This window comes from Hibiscus syriacus, unplaced genomic scaffold (assembly GCF_006381635.1).
Source record: "Hibiscus syriacus cultivar Baekdansim isolate YM2019G1 unplaced genomic scaffold, ASM638163v2 tig00000340_pilon, whole genome shotgun sequence".
NCBI classification, from domain to species: Eukaryota; Viridiplantae; Streptophyta; class Magnoliopsida; order Malvales; family Malvaceae; genus Hibiscus; species Hibiscus syriacus.
This window is the reverse complement of record NW_024061783.1, coordinates 646,146-662,443: the sequence shown is the minus strand read 5'-3', so window position 1 is coordinate 662,443 and position 16,298 is coordinate 646,146. Positions and strand designations below refer to the sequence as shown.

Below are 16,298 nucleotides of genomic sequence, written 5' to 3'. Positions count from 1 at the left end.
CCAGTTGATACGCAACCTGACCAATTTTTTTCTGTATTTTGTAGGGACCGTAATATCGAGCAGCAAGCTTTAGGTTTTTCCTTAAGGCGATTGATGTCTGTCTGTAAGGCTGAAGTTTCAGGTAAACTTCCTCTCCAACCTGAAAATCCCTTTCTGTACGATGCCTATCTACAATCTGCTTCATTCTGTTACTGGCTTTAAGTAGCTGTTCACGTAGTAAAGCATTAAATTGCTCTCTATCTTGCATCATAGTTTGTACTGCATCCACTCTAGAATCCCCTGACCAACTCAGAAGAGGTGCCTTATAACCATATAAGGCTTCAAATGGGGTCATTTGTATAGCAGAGTGGTAATTAGTGTTATACCACCATTCTGCTTGGGCTAACCACTTTGACCAAGATGTAGGTTTTAAAAAACACATACATCTGAGATACTGTTCTAAACACTGGTTGAGTCTCTCAGTTTGCCCATCTGTCTCTGGATGATAAGCAGTACTGAAAAGTGTAGTTGTCCCCAATTGTTTAAGTAGCTCTTGCCTGAATAGACTAGTAAAAGACTTGTCCCGATCAGAAATAGCTACCTTAGGAGGACCATGAAGCTTATAAACCTGATCCAAATACAGCTTAGCAACTTGTACCACTGTGTAGGGATGTGACAATGGCATAAAATGAGCATACTTAGTAAATTTGTCAACCACTACCAAAATACAATTGTACTTTGTTGAAGGTGGCAACCCTTCAATAAAGTCCATTGTTATAACTTCCCATGCATTATTTGGAACTGGAATAGGTTGTAGTAAACCTGGCTTAGAAATGTGTTCAATTTTAGTTCTCTGACAAACCTCACATTGTTGTAGATATTCTTGAATCATAAGCTTCATCTTTGGCCAATAAAAATAAGCTTTAACCCTCTGATAAGTAGCTTGAATACCTGAATGACCCCCTTGTGGTAAATCATGTGAAGCCACCATAATTTTCTGCCTGAGATCTCCTTTGCTGCCCACATAAATTCTGTCTTTGAAGTATAAAACTCCTTTAATTCTCTTCCAATTCTCAATCTTGTCAGGCTGAATAAGTAAAATAGGAATCTTCTCTTGAGCTAGTAGATCCCCTTCATAACTCTGCTCAATATCCTGTCTCCAAGTAGGAATTACAACAGTAACCCCATTTGCAAAAATTCCCCAGAATCCAATCGCTGTCTAGAAAGTGCATCTGCCACCTTATTGTTTTGCCTTTCCTGTACTGAATTGTATAATCCAATCCAAGTAACTTAGTCAGACCTTTCTTTTGGATTGTAGTAGTCAGCTTTTGTTCTAATAAGTGTTTTAGGGGTTCATGATCTATTTTAATCACAAATGAGCCACTTTCCAAATAATGCCTCCAATGGGATACTGCCATTAGGATGGCCAAGTATTCCTTTTCATAGATAGAGAGGTATGCATGCTTTGGCCCCAAAGCCTTACTTAAATAAGCTATAGGCCTTCCTGCTTGAGATAAAACAGCCCCAATGCCCCTGGAACTAGCATCAGTTTCCAAAAAAAAATTCTGCTCAAAATTTGGTAAAACCAAAACTGGAGCTTCACACATAACCCTTTTTAAATTCTCAAAAGATAATTTAGCCTCTGGAGACCAATGAAATCCTTCCTTTTTCAACATATTAGTCAAGGGTTTACTCAATTCTCCATACCCTTTGATAAATTTTCTATAATACCCTGTCAAACCAAAAATCCTCTCAAAGCTTTTAGGTTTTAGGTAAAGGCCACTGTTGCATAGCCTTTATTTTTCAGGTCAGTTGCTACTCCCTTAGCTGAAATTAAATGTCCCAAATACTCTACTTGCTGTTGGCCAAAAAAGCATTTACTCTTTTGGCATACAAACTATTCTTCAACAGAATTTCCAACACCACTCTTAAATGATTTTTATGCTCTATCATACTGGAACTGTAAATCAGAATATCATCAAAAAACACAAGAACAACCTCCTCAAATATGCTCCAAACAAGTCATTCATCAAAGCTTGAAAAGTAGCTGGGGCATTAGTCAGGCCAAAAGGCATAACTTTAAATTCATAGTGCCCTTGATGAGTTCTAAAAGCAGTTTTATGAACATCCTCCTCTTTAATCCGAATTTGCCAATAACCAGATCTCAAATCAATCTTTGAAAAGAATTTAGCCCATGTAATTCATCTAATAAGTCTTCTACTATAGGAATAGGATTTATTCTTAACTGTATAAGAGTTAAGCTGCCTATAGTCCACACAAACCTCCAAGTTCCATCTTTTTTCTAATAAGTAACAAGGAGAAGCAAAGGACTCTTACTCACTTGTATGATAGATGAGCTAACATTGTGCAATCTGTTTTCAACTTCAGTCTTGTGATGATGAGCAAATCTATAGGGTCTTAAATTGACTGGCTGTCCCCTGTTTCAGAACAATGGCATGATCATGTCTTCTGCTTGGAGGCATCCCTTTAGGTTCCTCAAACACTTCCTGGAACTCTTCTAATAAATCTGTAAAGATAGAGGAATTTTACTTTCCTCCACTTCAGCATTCACAAATAGATTTCTCCATTTATTTCAGTATCCTTCTCCACTAACTTCTGTAATTTTTCACCTGAGATGGTTTTGATGGTTGGCAATTTCTGAGTTCCTCTAATCATAACAGTCTTCCATCCTTTTCAAACTAATTGTCTTGGCTTTGAAATCCATCATTATAGGACTAAACTCTTCCATCCAGTCCACTCCCAGTACCATATCACTGCCCCCTAAAGACAAAACTCTAAAATCATGCTGAAATTCATAGCCTTGCATCTTCCAACTACTTGATACTTTTGGCAGTACTGAATAGCTTCTCCCCATTAGCTACTGTAATAACTAATGGTTGAGTCTGAACAAGTTCCACTCCTTCTTTGGCCCACCTAGGAGTCACAAAACTATGTGTGCTTCCACTATCAATTAGCACATTAATTGGTTTTCCTCTGATAAAACCCTGAATTCTCAAGGTAGTGTGCCCCACATTACCTGTAATAGCATTGATAGAAATTTCCAGTGCTTCTTTAGCTACATCATTCCCTTCTCCATTTTCTCCTTCTGTCAATTCCTGATCAGCAGAATCTTCTTCCTCTTCCATATTGTTCAACTGTCTAACTTTGCACTGATGTCCAGGAGTAAATTTTTCCCCACATTTAAAACACAGATATTTGCTCTTCTATATTCCAGTAAACTCTGCCTTGTATTCGAATTTGGAAGAGTTGTCTTAGGCTGCAACTTTTAGTCCCACTGTTCTGTTGACCACCTGAAGAAGTATAAGGAAAAAGTTTTTGAGAATATTTATACTTCTTTCCTTCCATCTCATTAGCCAACTCATAAAGTTTGGCCTGCCTGTAAGCCTCAGACAGATTTCTGGGCTCCAACACCTTCACCTTATGTTTCAATTCCTCCTTCAGACCACTAATGAAACTGGAAACAAAATAATCTTCCCCTAAATGCATATGCTGTTGTAGCAAATAGGGTCTTAACTCTTCAACTTTTCTTGATATTCTTCTACACTACCCTTTGCATTAACTTATTAAATTCTTCAATGATATCTGAATAGTTTTGTCACAAAATCTATGACACAAATCAGCCTCAAATTCATGCCAAGTCACTCTATGCTTCTGCAAATATAGCCATCAAACCATGTCACAGCCTTCCCCATCAAATACATTGCAGCCACATCCAATTTTTGTTCCTCAGGGACTCCAAAAAGATTAAGTATTTTTGGCATTTTCTCACCCATCCTCTGGGATTACTACCATCAAACATCTGTAGTTCTAATTTAGGTCGAGGTAACATAAGCCCTGAACTCCCAAATAAACCTTTACTGTCTACTTAACCTCACTAGAACTGCCCATAATATTTTCTCTTGCAATTTCTGATTAAAGGTAGAAGATCAGTAGACCCCGCAGGTTTATCAGCTAATATCCCCGTTCATTAGGTCTAAAAGTATACTTCTCATGCTCACTAAGAACTGTAACTAAACATGGTTGTTTACCTTCACCTCTGTTTTGTTTTTCAGCTTTGGTGGATGACTTCTTGCTGACTGAGGTGAGTCTTTTTCCTCAGCTGCTTGATTGACCAGCTGTAGGATTCTCTGCAAATATCCCCGGTTCTCAGTCATTCCTTCCTCCAAGGTCTGTATCCTTCCCTCCAGCTCTGCTTTCTGCCCCCCCACCATGGTAAGGTCTCTTCCTTCACTTCTGCTGCTTGTTCTGGTACCTCAATGGTTCCAGTCTTTTGCATCTTTCTTGTCTTTCCCAGCGTGAAAAATGGTTTGGATCACAGAACTCAGCTCTGATTACCAATTTGTTATGGTTTAGGATAGAATGATAGAAGAATTTTTTAAGGATTTAAGAAAATAGAGAGAATAGGTTACAGAAAGTGTGCATTTTCATTTCATAAGATAAAATCCTCAAAGATTCTGGGTACAATTATATATAGACAGTACCTCCAGCTGGCAATTCAGCAATCTAACAAATTAACCGTCTAAAATGATGACTCACCCTTCCATCCCTCTCACTTCTGACTTAGATCCAGACCTGCCCCACCCTTTAACTCATAAGCCTACTGATATTAATTGGGTCTAAGTAATAAAGCCCAGTTACCTTATTAACCCATACCCAATCCCGTATGACCCATTCTCCTGTCCTTATTTTGCCTTTCCCTCTTCAGATAAAACTTCAATCCCTAATCCCCTTCAATCCCTAATTCCTTTCTCTCCTCTCCCCCTTTCTGCTGATGATTCCCCAACTTCTTTCTTCGATTTTTCCCCAAATTAAAACCTTCAAACCCTAACTCCCCTTCCATCGTGACAGGATGGCACTGGAAATTTTAAGGAATGAGCCGGCCAATGAGAAGTCACTTTAATTGTGAAATAGAATGTTTTTACTCTTTGATGTATCTATTATGTTTCTTACAAATAGACTGGTTTGGCTGCAGATGTGATGTGTACAGTTTCAGCGTGATATTATGGGAATTGGCTACTCTATGCATTCCCTGGAAAGGTTTGAATCCAATGCAAGTTGTCGGAGCTGTTGAATTCCAAAATAAGCATCTAGAAATCCCCGAAGACATTGATCCGATGGTTGCACAGATCATACGAGATTGTTGGCAAACGTGAGTTTGATGCTATTCATGTCGCATCTTTTTTCTATACAACGAGAATGATTTTAAAACTGTTTTCACGGATCTTTCTTTGCTTCCACCAATTTCTTTTGAATGTTCAATCGGTCTCTTGTCTCTTGGGCAACCATATAAGCATCAGACAAGATGGGAGTGTTTTGCATGCATCAAGTCAAAATGCTGTAACTCTAACGAACCTTCCGATAGCCTTCTTAGTCAGCTCGTATATTTTAGTGGCCTGCATTGTTGGAAATTTTGCATTAATCCTCTTTGTTGCCGTTTCCTTTCATGCCAGGGAGCCACACCTACGACCATCATTTGCACAGCTAATGTTCCGCCTACGACGACTTCAACATCTGCACATCGAAAGGCAAAACGGGACAAATCAGGTTATCGAACGATAAGGTACACTGCAGTGTTTGATGTGTAATAAGTGCTCGATCAGCTGTTTTCCTCGGTCGAAGATCGAGGCAGCCGGATTTTTTTTTTCTGTTGTTTAAAGTGCAAAGAAAGTTAAGAGTCGGGAGTCGGGGAAAGTGTTGGCTCATTCGAAGTGGGGGATCAGCACATTTACCCAATCCTAAAGATAGAAGAGTGGATCCAATCCTCTTTAAAGTAAAGCAAAATGGAGGATACAACTCGAAAATACGTGTTTTAGTATCATGAATAGGTAGAGAGCCTTTGTCAAGTGTAAGAAAGTTACCAAAAAGGATAAAAAGAAAGAAAAAAAAGAAAAATAAATACATACTTGTTTACATGTATCTTTTTATTTATCGAATTTAAAATAAAATTATATATTAATAGTAAGGTGTAGGTTTCAGATTTAAATATTTAAATACGTTAGGTGTGAATTTGGTCTAAAATTTATTTTGATTTCATGATTTTTTTGCTTGGAAAAAAACATGTAAAAGAAAGGGAAAAGGATAAACCCTGAGAACTTGGAAAGCAACTCAGCTCTAGGGGTATTCAATGGTCCGTTAAATTAACTGATCGAACCAATAATCGAAAGTAATCGAACTAATTTTTTTTTCGAAAATAATTAATCGAATCTAACAAATAATTTAAACACTTCAAAAGCTATTAATAAAAATAATATATTAAATATTTAAAAAATTTGGTTAATTCAATTTATTAACCGATTTCGAATCGAATTAACCAATAACAAAACTTTTAAAAAAATCATTAACCCTTAATTGACCGAACCTAAAATTAATTGACTGATTAACAGAAAAAATTTGATTGATCGGTTTTATCGGTTAACAGAACTTTTGAACACCCCTACTCAGCTATTAGTACGCGATTTTTCTTCAAATCATCTGAGTTGGGACAGCTGAAATGCTGAATGATAATCATCTCTCAGCAGGAATCGAAATGTTGTCGCTCAAGTTATTAGACGAGTATACTAATACATTCAGATTTTCTGAGATTATTGGAAGCTCTAGGAAGATGTCAGTTGAGGGAAGCCCTATGTTAAGGTTATTTCAGAAGATGAAAAGGCTGAAAATAATGGTACTCAAAAAGCAGGATATGAAGCTGGTGGTCACCCCCATAAGTTTCAACCCCGATGAAGAAGGTGCGACCCGGTTGGCTGAATGCTTGAAATGTCAAAGTCTATGGAAAAGTAACTTAGCTACAGATGTAATACTTATTCTTCGTTCTTAATCATATTCACAGCAACTAATTTCCCTTTATAGTTGAGTGTAACCGATACTTCCCCCCCCCCCCCGCAATTTTAAGCCATGATACCTTTTGCCAACAAGTTAACATCTTCATCATTCAGGGTCTTCTTCTTTACCCTGCTGCTGCTTTCTTCTTGCCATGTCTTTGCTTCTGTTTCTGCCACTTTTAGAGATGAATCATCGGCAGGACAGAAGGAAGCCGATGCTCTTCTAAAATGGAAGGCCAGTCTTGATGCTCAAAGCCAGTCATTCCTCTCTTCTTGGGATGGAAATGGCCCCTGTGACTGGACCGGGATCATTTGTGACAAGTCTACACGTGTCGGCCATTTAAACCTTTCGAGTTCCGGTTTGAAAGGTACGCTTCATGGTTTTAACTTCTCTTCTTTCCCCAAACTTACTGTGGTTGATCTAAGTTCCAATCATCTCAGTGGAACCATTCCATCAGATGTTGGTAAGCTACCGAGATTAACATACCTCGACTTGTCTTCCAATCATCTTTCTGGTGAAATTCCTGCTTCTATAGGAAACATGACAGACCTGCTGTTTCTTTACTTGTACAAAAATGCTCTCTCTGGTTCTATACCTCAACAAATTGGAATGTTGAAGTCCTTGAATGAACTTGACCTCGCTGAAAATAATCTGATCGGTTCTCTCCCTCCATCTGTTGGAAATTTGGCCAACATATCTTATCTTAGCCTTTTTAACAATAAAATTTCAGGGTCCATACCTAAAGAAATCGGAAATTTAACCGATTTATCTGATCTTTATCTTTCTAGCAATAAAATTTTGGGGTCCATACCAAAAGAAATTGGGATGCTAGGTTCTCTTGTTAACTTAAGGCTGTTTAACAACAGTCTCAGTGGTTTCATTTCAGCAGAGATGAACAATCTTACAAGTTTAAAGAAACTTGGACTCAGTGAAAACTACTTGACTGGCCGTTTACCACAACAAGTGTGCCTTGGCGGAGTTCTTGAAAGATTTACTGCAGATAACAACTATTTCACAGGTCCAATCCCTAAGAGCATGAAGAACTGTACCAGCTTACACAGACTTCGGCTTGGACACAATCAACTCACAGGGAATGTATCGGAAGATTTAGGCATATACCCCAACCTGGATTATCTTGATCTGAGTGATAATAAATTGGTTGGTGAGCTGTCATCAAAATGGGGTCAATGCCACAATCTAACATTTCTAAGGCTCTCGAACAATAATATATCCGGTGAGATTCCCTCAGAACTTGGAAAGGCAACTCAGCTACGAGTATGTGATCTTTCTTCAAATCATCTAACTGGAGGCATTCCAAAGGAGTTGGGACAGCTGAAATTCTTGTTCAAGCTTATGTTGAATGATAATCATCTCTCAGGCACTATTCCTTCAGAACTCAAAATGTTTTCTGACCTTGAGGGTCTTAACTTGGCTGCAAACAACTTAAATGGTTCCATTCCACCATGGTTTAGCGACTGCAAGAAACTCTTGGAACTAAATCTGAGTGCCAATGGATTCAGAGGAGGAATTCCTTTTGAGGTTGGTAGCTTGTCTTTTCTTCAAGTTCTTGATCTCAGTCACAATTTGTTGATTGGTAAAATGCCGGAGCAAGTTGGGAACTTGAAATCATTAGAAAAGCTGAACCTCTCTCACAATAAGCTCTTCGGTCGCATTCCCTCAACTTTTGATGGTATGTTAAGCTTAACATCTATTGATATATCCCACAATCAGTTGGAGGGCCCTCTTCCACATGCCAAGGCCTTTCGAGAGGCTTCATTTGAGGCTTTTAGAAACAACAAAGGCTTGTGCGGAAATATCACAGGGTTGGAATCATGTTCATCAAATTTAAACCATACTGCTGATCAGAAGAAGAAAATTAAAATTGTGATTGCAATTGTAGTCCCTATTTCATGCACACTACTACTTGTATCCATTGTCCTTGGGATTCTTTATTCTTCAAAACGAAGAGAAAAGCACGAGAACACGCCACAGGTTGTAGTAAGTGATGATAGTTTGCAGTTTTCAACTTTGATGGGAAAATGGTGTACGAAAACATCGTCGAAGCAACTGAAGAGTTTGATTCCAAATACTGCATTGGAGTAGGGGGATACGGAAGCGTTTACAAGGCACAATTGTCTAATGGTCAAATGGTTGCTGTGAAAAGGCTTCACCAACTTTCAGAAGATGTGGTGGTAGAACAAAAAGCTTTTAACAGCGAGATCCAGGCCTTGACCGAAATACGCCATCTGAATATTCTGAAGCTTCATGGTTTCTGTTCCCATCCCCGACACTCATTTTTGGTATACGAGTTCTTGGAAGGGGGGAGCCTGGAGAAGATACTAAAGAGTGATGAACAAGCGAGGGAATTTGATTGGAAGAAGAGGTAAATGTGTTAAAGGCTTGGCTAATGCTATGTCTTATATGCACCATGACTGCTCCCCTAGTCCATCGGGACATTTCAAGCAAGATATTCTGCTCGATCAGACTATGTGGCTCACGTTGCAGACTTGGCGCTGCTAGGCTTCTAAAGCCCGACTCATCAATTGGACCCATTTTGAAGGCACTTTTGGTTACTCGGCTCCAGGTATGTTTTTTCATTCTTTTATGCTGTAATTGTTCTGAATTTAGTGGAAGCAAATTGTTGGACACAATCTGAAGTCCTAATCGTGTACTTGAGCATGCTTATTCTTTTGTAGAGCTTGCTTATACAATGCACATCAATGAAAAATGCGATGTGTTTAGCTTTGGAGTGGTGACATTGGAAACGCTTATGGGAAGGCATCCCGGAGATCTGATATCTTTCATTTCGTCATCGTTCTCTTCACTCTCCATCATGCTCATCGTCATCAGCCTTCGGTCATTTACTAGTGAAGATCTGTTAGACCACGACTTCCATCTCCGAGAGACAAACAGCAGCAGAAGTGGTCTCCATTGTAAAAGTAGCATCACAATGCTTACATGCCAGTCCACAATCTCGACCGAGTATGCAGCAAGTTTCTCGGGAGCTGTCGGTTCGTAATCCCACCCTCACTGGAGCTGTTTCACAGGATAACACTAAGCCAATTGCTCTACTCCAGCAGTTATACATCCTAAAGGCTCCGAATGGAATTACTCCCTTTCCCCCCCCCCCTTGTTTCCTGTTCTGATTCTGCATTTCCTTGATTTGCATGTTCTTATCACTTGTTCCCATTAGTTTGTATAATTTCAAGCTCTTTTTTTGGGCCTGCTGTGTACAGAATGCTGTCCAAAGTGTGAAGTGCAAGTCTCAGTTGGTGACTTTGTTTAAAAATTAAATCTCTTAGGTTTCCAATTTAAAAATCCCAATTCAATCTCATATAATAAATTAATATAATAAACATTATATTACCGCCTAATGTCTCTCACTCTGCTTTATATAAGAAGTATTTAATATATAGATAAATAAAAAATATATATAACTATTTTTATAATTATTTTATAATTATTTTTATAATTATAATATTATATAGTTATAATATTAATAAAATATATTTATACAATTTGTATTTCCATATACTTTTTTTTAGTAATATATTCTTATTCTTATATCAATTAAAACAAATCATTATTAATTCGATATAAAATATTAAAGTAAAAGTTGTATAATATTTTGAATAAAATAATAAAAAATTCTAGTATTTTACAAAATGTATGTCTCGTCTACAAAACGTGTCTTTATCTTGCGCTTAAGTTCAATGGACTTTTTACATTTGCGTATTTTAAAAGTAAGTCCAGAAGTAATAGTTGGATTGGTGATTGGCTTCTACTGTTGCAAGACCAAAAAAGAAAAGGGTAAACTACAAATATGACCACCGAATTATGGGTTTGGTCTCGAAATTACCATCATTTTCAAATTTGTTTCAACATGACTATTGAACTATTTAAGTGGTTCTAATATAGCCACATGTCGTTAACATTTAACGGAATTATTTATGTGGAGTTAACAAAATTGGTATAATTAGGGCGCATGTCCTTGTAAAGTTATGTATTCACGACACTGACACCTTGCTTTGTTTTCATCCATTTTGGTCACTACTTGTATATGATTTGTTTCCTTGGATTTTCAGTTAATGAAATTTCATCATGATTTTGTTTTTAATTTGTCTAATGTCTTAATTTGAGCATTAACTTTAAAATTTTCACTCGAGACCCAAGTTGGATTCCCTTGGATGTCAAAACTCCTCATCTTCACTTATTTTTACTTCAATTCAAAATGTGACACATATCACAATTTGATTGGAGAAATTAATTTCTTAAATTAAATTGAAATTAGGACCTAATTAAAAATTAAGAATTAAAGTTAATCTTGGTGATCAAATTGATTAATTTTAAAATCTAGGTGATTTAATCTATATATTTAATAAATGACTAGAATAAAAGATTTTAAAGTTAATGCTAAAATTGTATTAAATGAAAACCTAAGGAAACAAACCATACAGAAATAGTGACAAAAATGGAAGAAAACAAAGTAGGATTCCAGAGTCGCGAATACGTAATTTTACAAGGGCTCACGCCCTAGTTATACAACTTTTGTTAACAGCCATGTAAACACCTCCGCTAAATGTTAACGGCAGGTGGCTATATTGAAATCATTTAAATAGTTCAGTGGTCATATTGACACAAATTTAAAAATGATGGTAATTTAGAGACAACCATAGTGGTGTGGTCATTTATGTAGTTTACCCAAAAAAACAATAGAACAGAAAAAGTAGGATATGAAGCAGAAAGTCATCCCCATAAATTTCAACCCCAATGAACACGGTCCGACCTGTGATTAGTACTTGCAATTGAACCTTGTTTGCATTCTGTTTTATTTGTACAAGTCAAATAGTTCTGTTCATACTCTTATATCTTTCATAATTAGTAAATGAACCTTGTTTGCATTCTGTTTTATTTGTCACGGGCTATGTAGCTGCCATTTTGAACTTCATGTTGGTTTCCTTCTAGTTTTAAAGGATGAATCCTGAAAATAATCTTAATTCTTGTACCCTGTAGTCTGTGCCGATCAGAATGTTGTCCATATTTTGTCCTTATGCCAGGTTTTTGATACATTTACTGCAATGTATGGTACTTGGTGCTTGCATCTTGTGCTTTTCTGTGTATGAAAAACGAGGAATCATTCTCTAGGTCTGAGTTTTCATTTATATTCAGATAAATTTCTGAATCTCTCTATTGTTGATCTAGTTTCTATTGAGAAATTGATTAATTTAAAACGACAAGGTTGGTCATCCCGTCTTAATTTCTTCTTGCCCCTCCCTCGTTATGCAGGGGAAGTTTGTATAAGCTGCAGCTTCGATCCAATATTCAACTCAATGAGAAAAGAAGAATGGGAATGGCTCTTGATGTGGTAGGAACCACAAGTGCATAAGTTACTTTCCCCACTCGGACCCTCTTCCTTCCACGCTTCTCCCTGCATGTGTTTTCAAATAGTTGAAGTGGAGCTTTTTTTTCGTTTGCAGGCAAAAGGAATGAATTATTTGCACACAAGCAATCCTACTATGGTGCATCGAGATTTGAAAACACCAAACCTCCATTTTTTCTTTATCTCAAAACTACTTTCTTCCCAAGCATCTTGATTTTGCTTGTAGTTTATTTAAGCAACTTTAACAGATTGCTTTATTTTCTACAGAAATGTGCCTCTCCATTTCCCCCCGATTTGCTTCTCTGTTCAGGTCTGTGATTTTGGGTTGTCACGCATGAAGCATCATACTTTCCTATCCTCAAAGCCTACTGCTGGAACGGTAATATTCGTAAATGATAATCTCAATGTTGATTTTTTTGTTTTGTCTTGCTTTCCTGTTTCTCCAAATCCATCATATCCTTTTCTTGAAGTAAAAGTTTGTTGTTGAACTGCAGCCTGAATGGATGGCACTGGAAATTTTAAGGAATGAGCCGGCCAATGAGAAGTCACTTTAATTGTGAAATAGAATGTTTTTACTCTTTGATGTATCTATTATGTTTCTTACAAATAGACTGGTTTGGCTGCAGATGTGATGTGTACAGTTTCAGCGTGATATTATGGGAATTGGCTACTCTATGCATTCCCTGGAAAGGTTTGAATCCAATGCAAGTTGTCGGAGCTGTTGAATTCCAAAATAAGCATCTAGAAATCCCCGAAGACATTGATCCGATGGTTGCACAGATCATACGAGATTGTTGGCAAACGTGAGTTTGATGCTATTCATGTCGCATCTTTTTTCTATACAACGAGAATGATTTTAAAACTGTTTTCACGGATCTTTCTTTGCTTCCACCAAGTTCTTTTGAATGTTCAATCGGTCTCTCGTCTCTTGGGCAACCATATAAGCATCTGACAAGATGGGAGTGTTTTGCATGCATCAAGTCAAAATGCCGTAACTTTAACGAACCTTCCGATAGCCTTCTTAGTCAGCTCGTATATTTTAGTGGCCTGCATTGTTGGAAATTTTGCATTAATCCTCTTTGTTGCCGTTTCCTTTCATGCCAGGGAGCCACACCTACGACCATCATTTGCACAGCTAATGTTCCGCCTACGACGACTTCAACATCTGCACATCGAAAGGCAAAACGGGACAAATCAGGTTATCGAACGATAAGGTACACTGCATTGTTTGATGTGTTATAAGTGCTCGATCAGCTGTTTTCCTCGGTCGAAGATCGAGGCAGCCGGATTTTTTTTTCTATTGTTTAAAGTGCAAAGAAAGTTAAGAGTTGGGAGTCGGGGAAAGTGTTGGCTCATTCGAAGTGGGGGATCGACACATTTACCCAATCCTAAAGATAGAAGAGCGGATCCAATCCTCTTTAAAGTAAAGCAAAATGGAGGATACCACTGGAAAATATGTGGTTTAGTATGATGAATAGGTAGAGAGCCTTTGTCAAGTGTAAGAAAGTTACCAAAAAGGATAAAAACAAGGAAAAAAAGAAAAAGAAATACATACTTGTTTACATGTATCTTTTTATTTATCGAATTTAAAATAAAATGATATATTAATAGTAAGGTGTAGGTTTCAGATTTCAATATTTAAATACGTTAGTTAAATTTATTTTGATTTCATGACTTTTTCCCATCTGAATTCAATTATTGATTTTGATGGTATTTTTATTGTAACATGGAAAATGGAAAAAGAAAATTGAAAATGAAAGTTGACGAGAAAATTGTGGTCCCATGAGAATAAATGTAACCTAAATATTCCTAGCCACCAGTTTAGTAAGAAAAGCGAATGGATTTTTATTCAGGTTTAATGTCCAAATTAGTGCCCGAATTTTACTTTTTATGTCAAATAGGTGTCTACATTAGTTTTTGGCCCATGCATGTGTTTAACATTAGAAACAATTCCATTTTAGGTGCCCGAGATGCTAACGACGTTAGTTTAACCCCTTTAAGTCACAATCTAATAATTTTAAGAATTTTATATAAATTTTAAAAAATAAAATTATATATTTTAAAAAAGAAAACATATAAATTTCAAAGTAACCCCTAAGCTTTGAAAACCTTCATTTCAACCCCTAAACCTACGTCGACAACCGCTCTTTGCCGTCGAAGAAGCTCCACCCGACCTCCCCTCCTTCCGGAGACCAAAACCTTTATGAAATCGTGATCGGTTGACAATCGATCGACGACAAATCGACGTTTTATACATCGCAAACCTTAGGATGAAAATCATGATCTCACTATATTCTGACGGTGAATCGGCGACAACTACGATGACATATAACTAGGACGATGGCAAGGACTACGTTGGCGGCGGTGGTCGTGGCCGGAGAGGGCGCCAACGGTGGGTTAGTGTTAGGATTTAAGGCTTTTAGGGATTTTGAGGCTTTTTTTGTAATTTAAAAGAAGTTAGGTTTTTTTTTATAATATAATAATATTTTCAATATTTTTTAAAAAATAAATTTCAAAATTACCAGATTACGAGACGTGTTACTTAACAGAGAAAACTAATGTCGTTGACGGCCCGACAACCTAACAAGGTAACGTTTGTAATGTTAGACACCTAAATGGACTAAAAAATAATGTAGGCGCTTATTCAACACAAAAGGTACAGTTTGAGCACTTATTTAGGCATTAAGCCTTTTATTAATTGTGTATATATTACTCATGAAAGAAAGTTTTATCAAACCAATAATTAAAGGTAAATTAAAACATTTAGTATCTGAACAATTAGTTTTCATCAATTTTAATATCTAAACTTTTAATTTTTTAAAATTATACCTAACATTTAGTTTTTATTTCATTTTAATACCTCTTTGTTAAAAATTTAACGCGTTTAGTACCTAAATTATTAGTTTTGGTCCGTTCTAGTACCAAAACTTTCAATTTTTTTTAAAACTTCACGTTAAATTTTGAAAGGGGGTTCTAAAATGAAACAAAACTAAACTTTACGTATGATTTTAAAAAAAATGAAAGTTAAGTATTTAAACAGATTAAAATTGATAGTTTATATTCTAAGCATGTAGTTTACCCTAAATTTGAATAGAAATTAAAGAGGGATCAATATCAAACGGTGACGACATAAGGACCGGAAAGAAACATGTAAAAGAAAGGGAAAAGGATAAACCCTGAGAACTTGGAAAGGCAACTCAGCTATACGGGTATTCAATCGGTCTGTTCAATTAACTGATCGAACCGAACTTTTAAAATTTCATTAATTGAATTTTTGTTTGCTTTAACCGTCAATCGAACTAATTTTTTTTCAAAAATAAATAATCGAATCTAACAAATAATTTAAACACTTCAAAAGCTATTAATATAAAAAATATATTAAATATTTAAAAATTGCGCTTAATTCAATTAATTAACCGATTTCGAACCTAATTAACCAATAACAAAACTTTTAAAAGAATCATTAACCCTTAACTAACCAAACCTAAAATTAATCGATTGATTAACAGAAAAAATTCGATTCGATCGGTTTTATCGATTAGCGGAACTTTTGAACACCCCTACTCAGCAACTAGTACGCGATCTTTCTTCAAATCATCTGAGTTGGGACAGCTGAAATTCTTATTCAAGCTTAATGCTGAATGATAATCATCTCTCAGCAGGAATCGAAATGTTGTCGCTCAAGTTATTAAACGAGTATCCTAATACATTCAGATTTTTCTGAGATTATTGGAAGCTCTACGAAGATGTCAGTTGAGGGAAGCCCTCTGTTTAGGTTATTTCAGAAAATGAAAAGGCTGAAAATAATGGTACTCAAAAAGCAGGATACGAAGCAGGTGGTCACCCCCATAAGTTTCAACCCCGATGAAGACCCGGTTGGCTGCATGCTTGAAATAACCCTAAGGTTATTTCAGAAAATGAAAAGGCTGAAAATAATGGTACTCAAAGAGCAAGATACGAAGCAAGTGGTCACCCCCATAAGTTTCAACCCCGATGAAGACCCGGTTGGCTGCATGCTTGAAATAACCCTAAGGTTATTTCAGAAAATGAAAAGGCTGAAAATAATGGTACTCAAAGAGCAGGATACGAAGCAAGT

General features: G+C 36.6%; 1 protein-coding gene, 1 long non-coding RNA gene and 1 pseudogene across 2 annotated transcripts; 2 read left to right on the top strand and 1 right to left on the bottom strand.

The window, feature by feature from the left end:
• Window positions 1–4,734: 4,734 nt before the first annotated feature.
• LOC120200848 (serine/threonine-protein kinase EDR1-like) lies at window positions 4,735–5,880 on the top strand. The gene is made up of 2 exons (XM_039201599.1): window positions 4,735–5,149; window positions 5,451–5,880. Exons 1-2 carry the CDS (start codon window positions 4,872–4,874, stop codon window positions 5,557–5,559), a joined length of 387 nt encoding a protein of 128 aa, XP_039057530.1. The 5' UTR covers window positions 4,735–4,871; the 3' UTR covers window positions 5,560–5,880.
• A 1,002-nt stretch (window positions 5,881–6,882) lies between these two features.
• LOC120200837 overlaps window positions 6,883–16,298 on the top strand; it is a 36,214-nt pseudogene continuing 26,798 nt past the window's right edge.
• LOC120200905 lies at window positions 7,335–7,663 on the bottom strand. Its single transcript, XR_005523611.1, has 2 exons — window positions 7,634–7,663; window positions 7,335–7,561 (listed from the first exon to the last, which is right to left on the bottom strand). It is a non-coding gene; the product is annotated as an uncharacterized LOC120200905 (long non-coding RNA).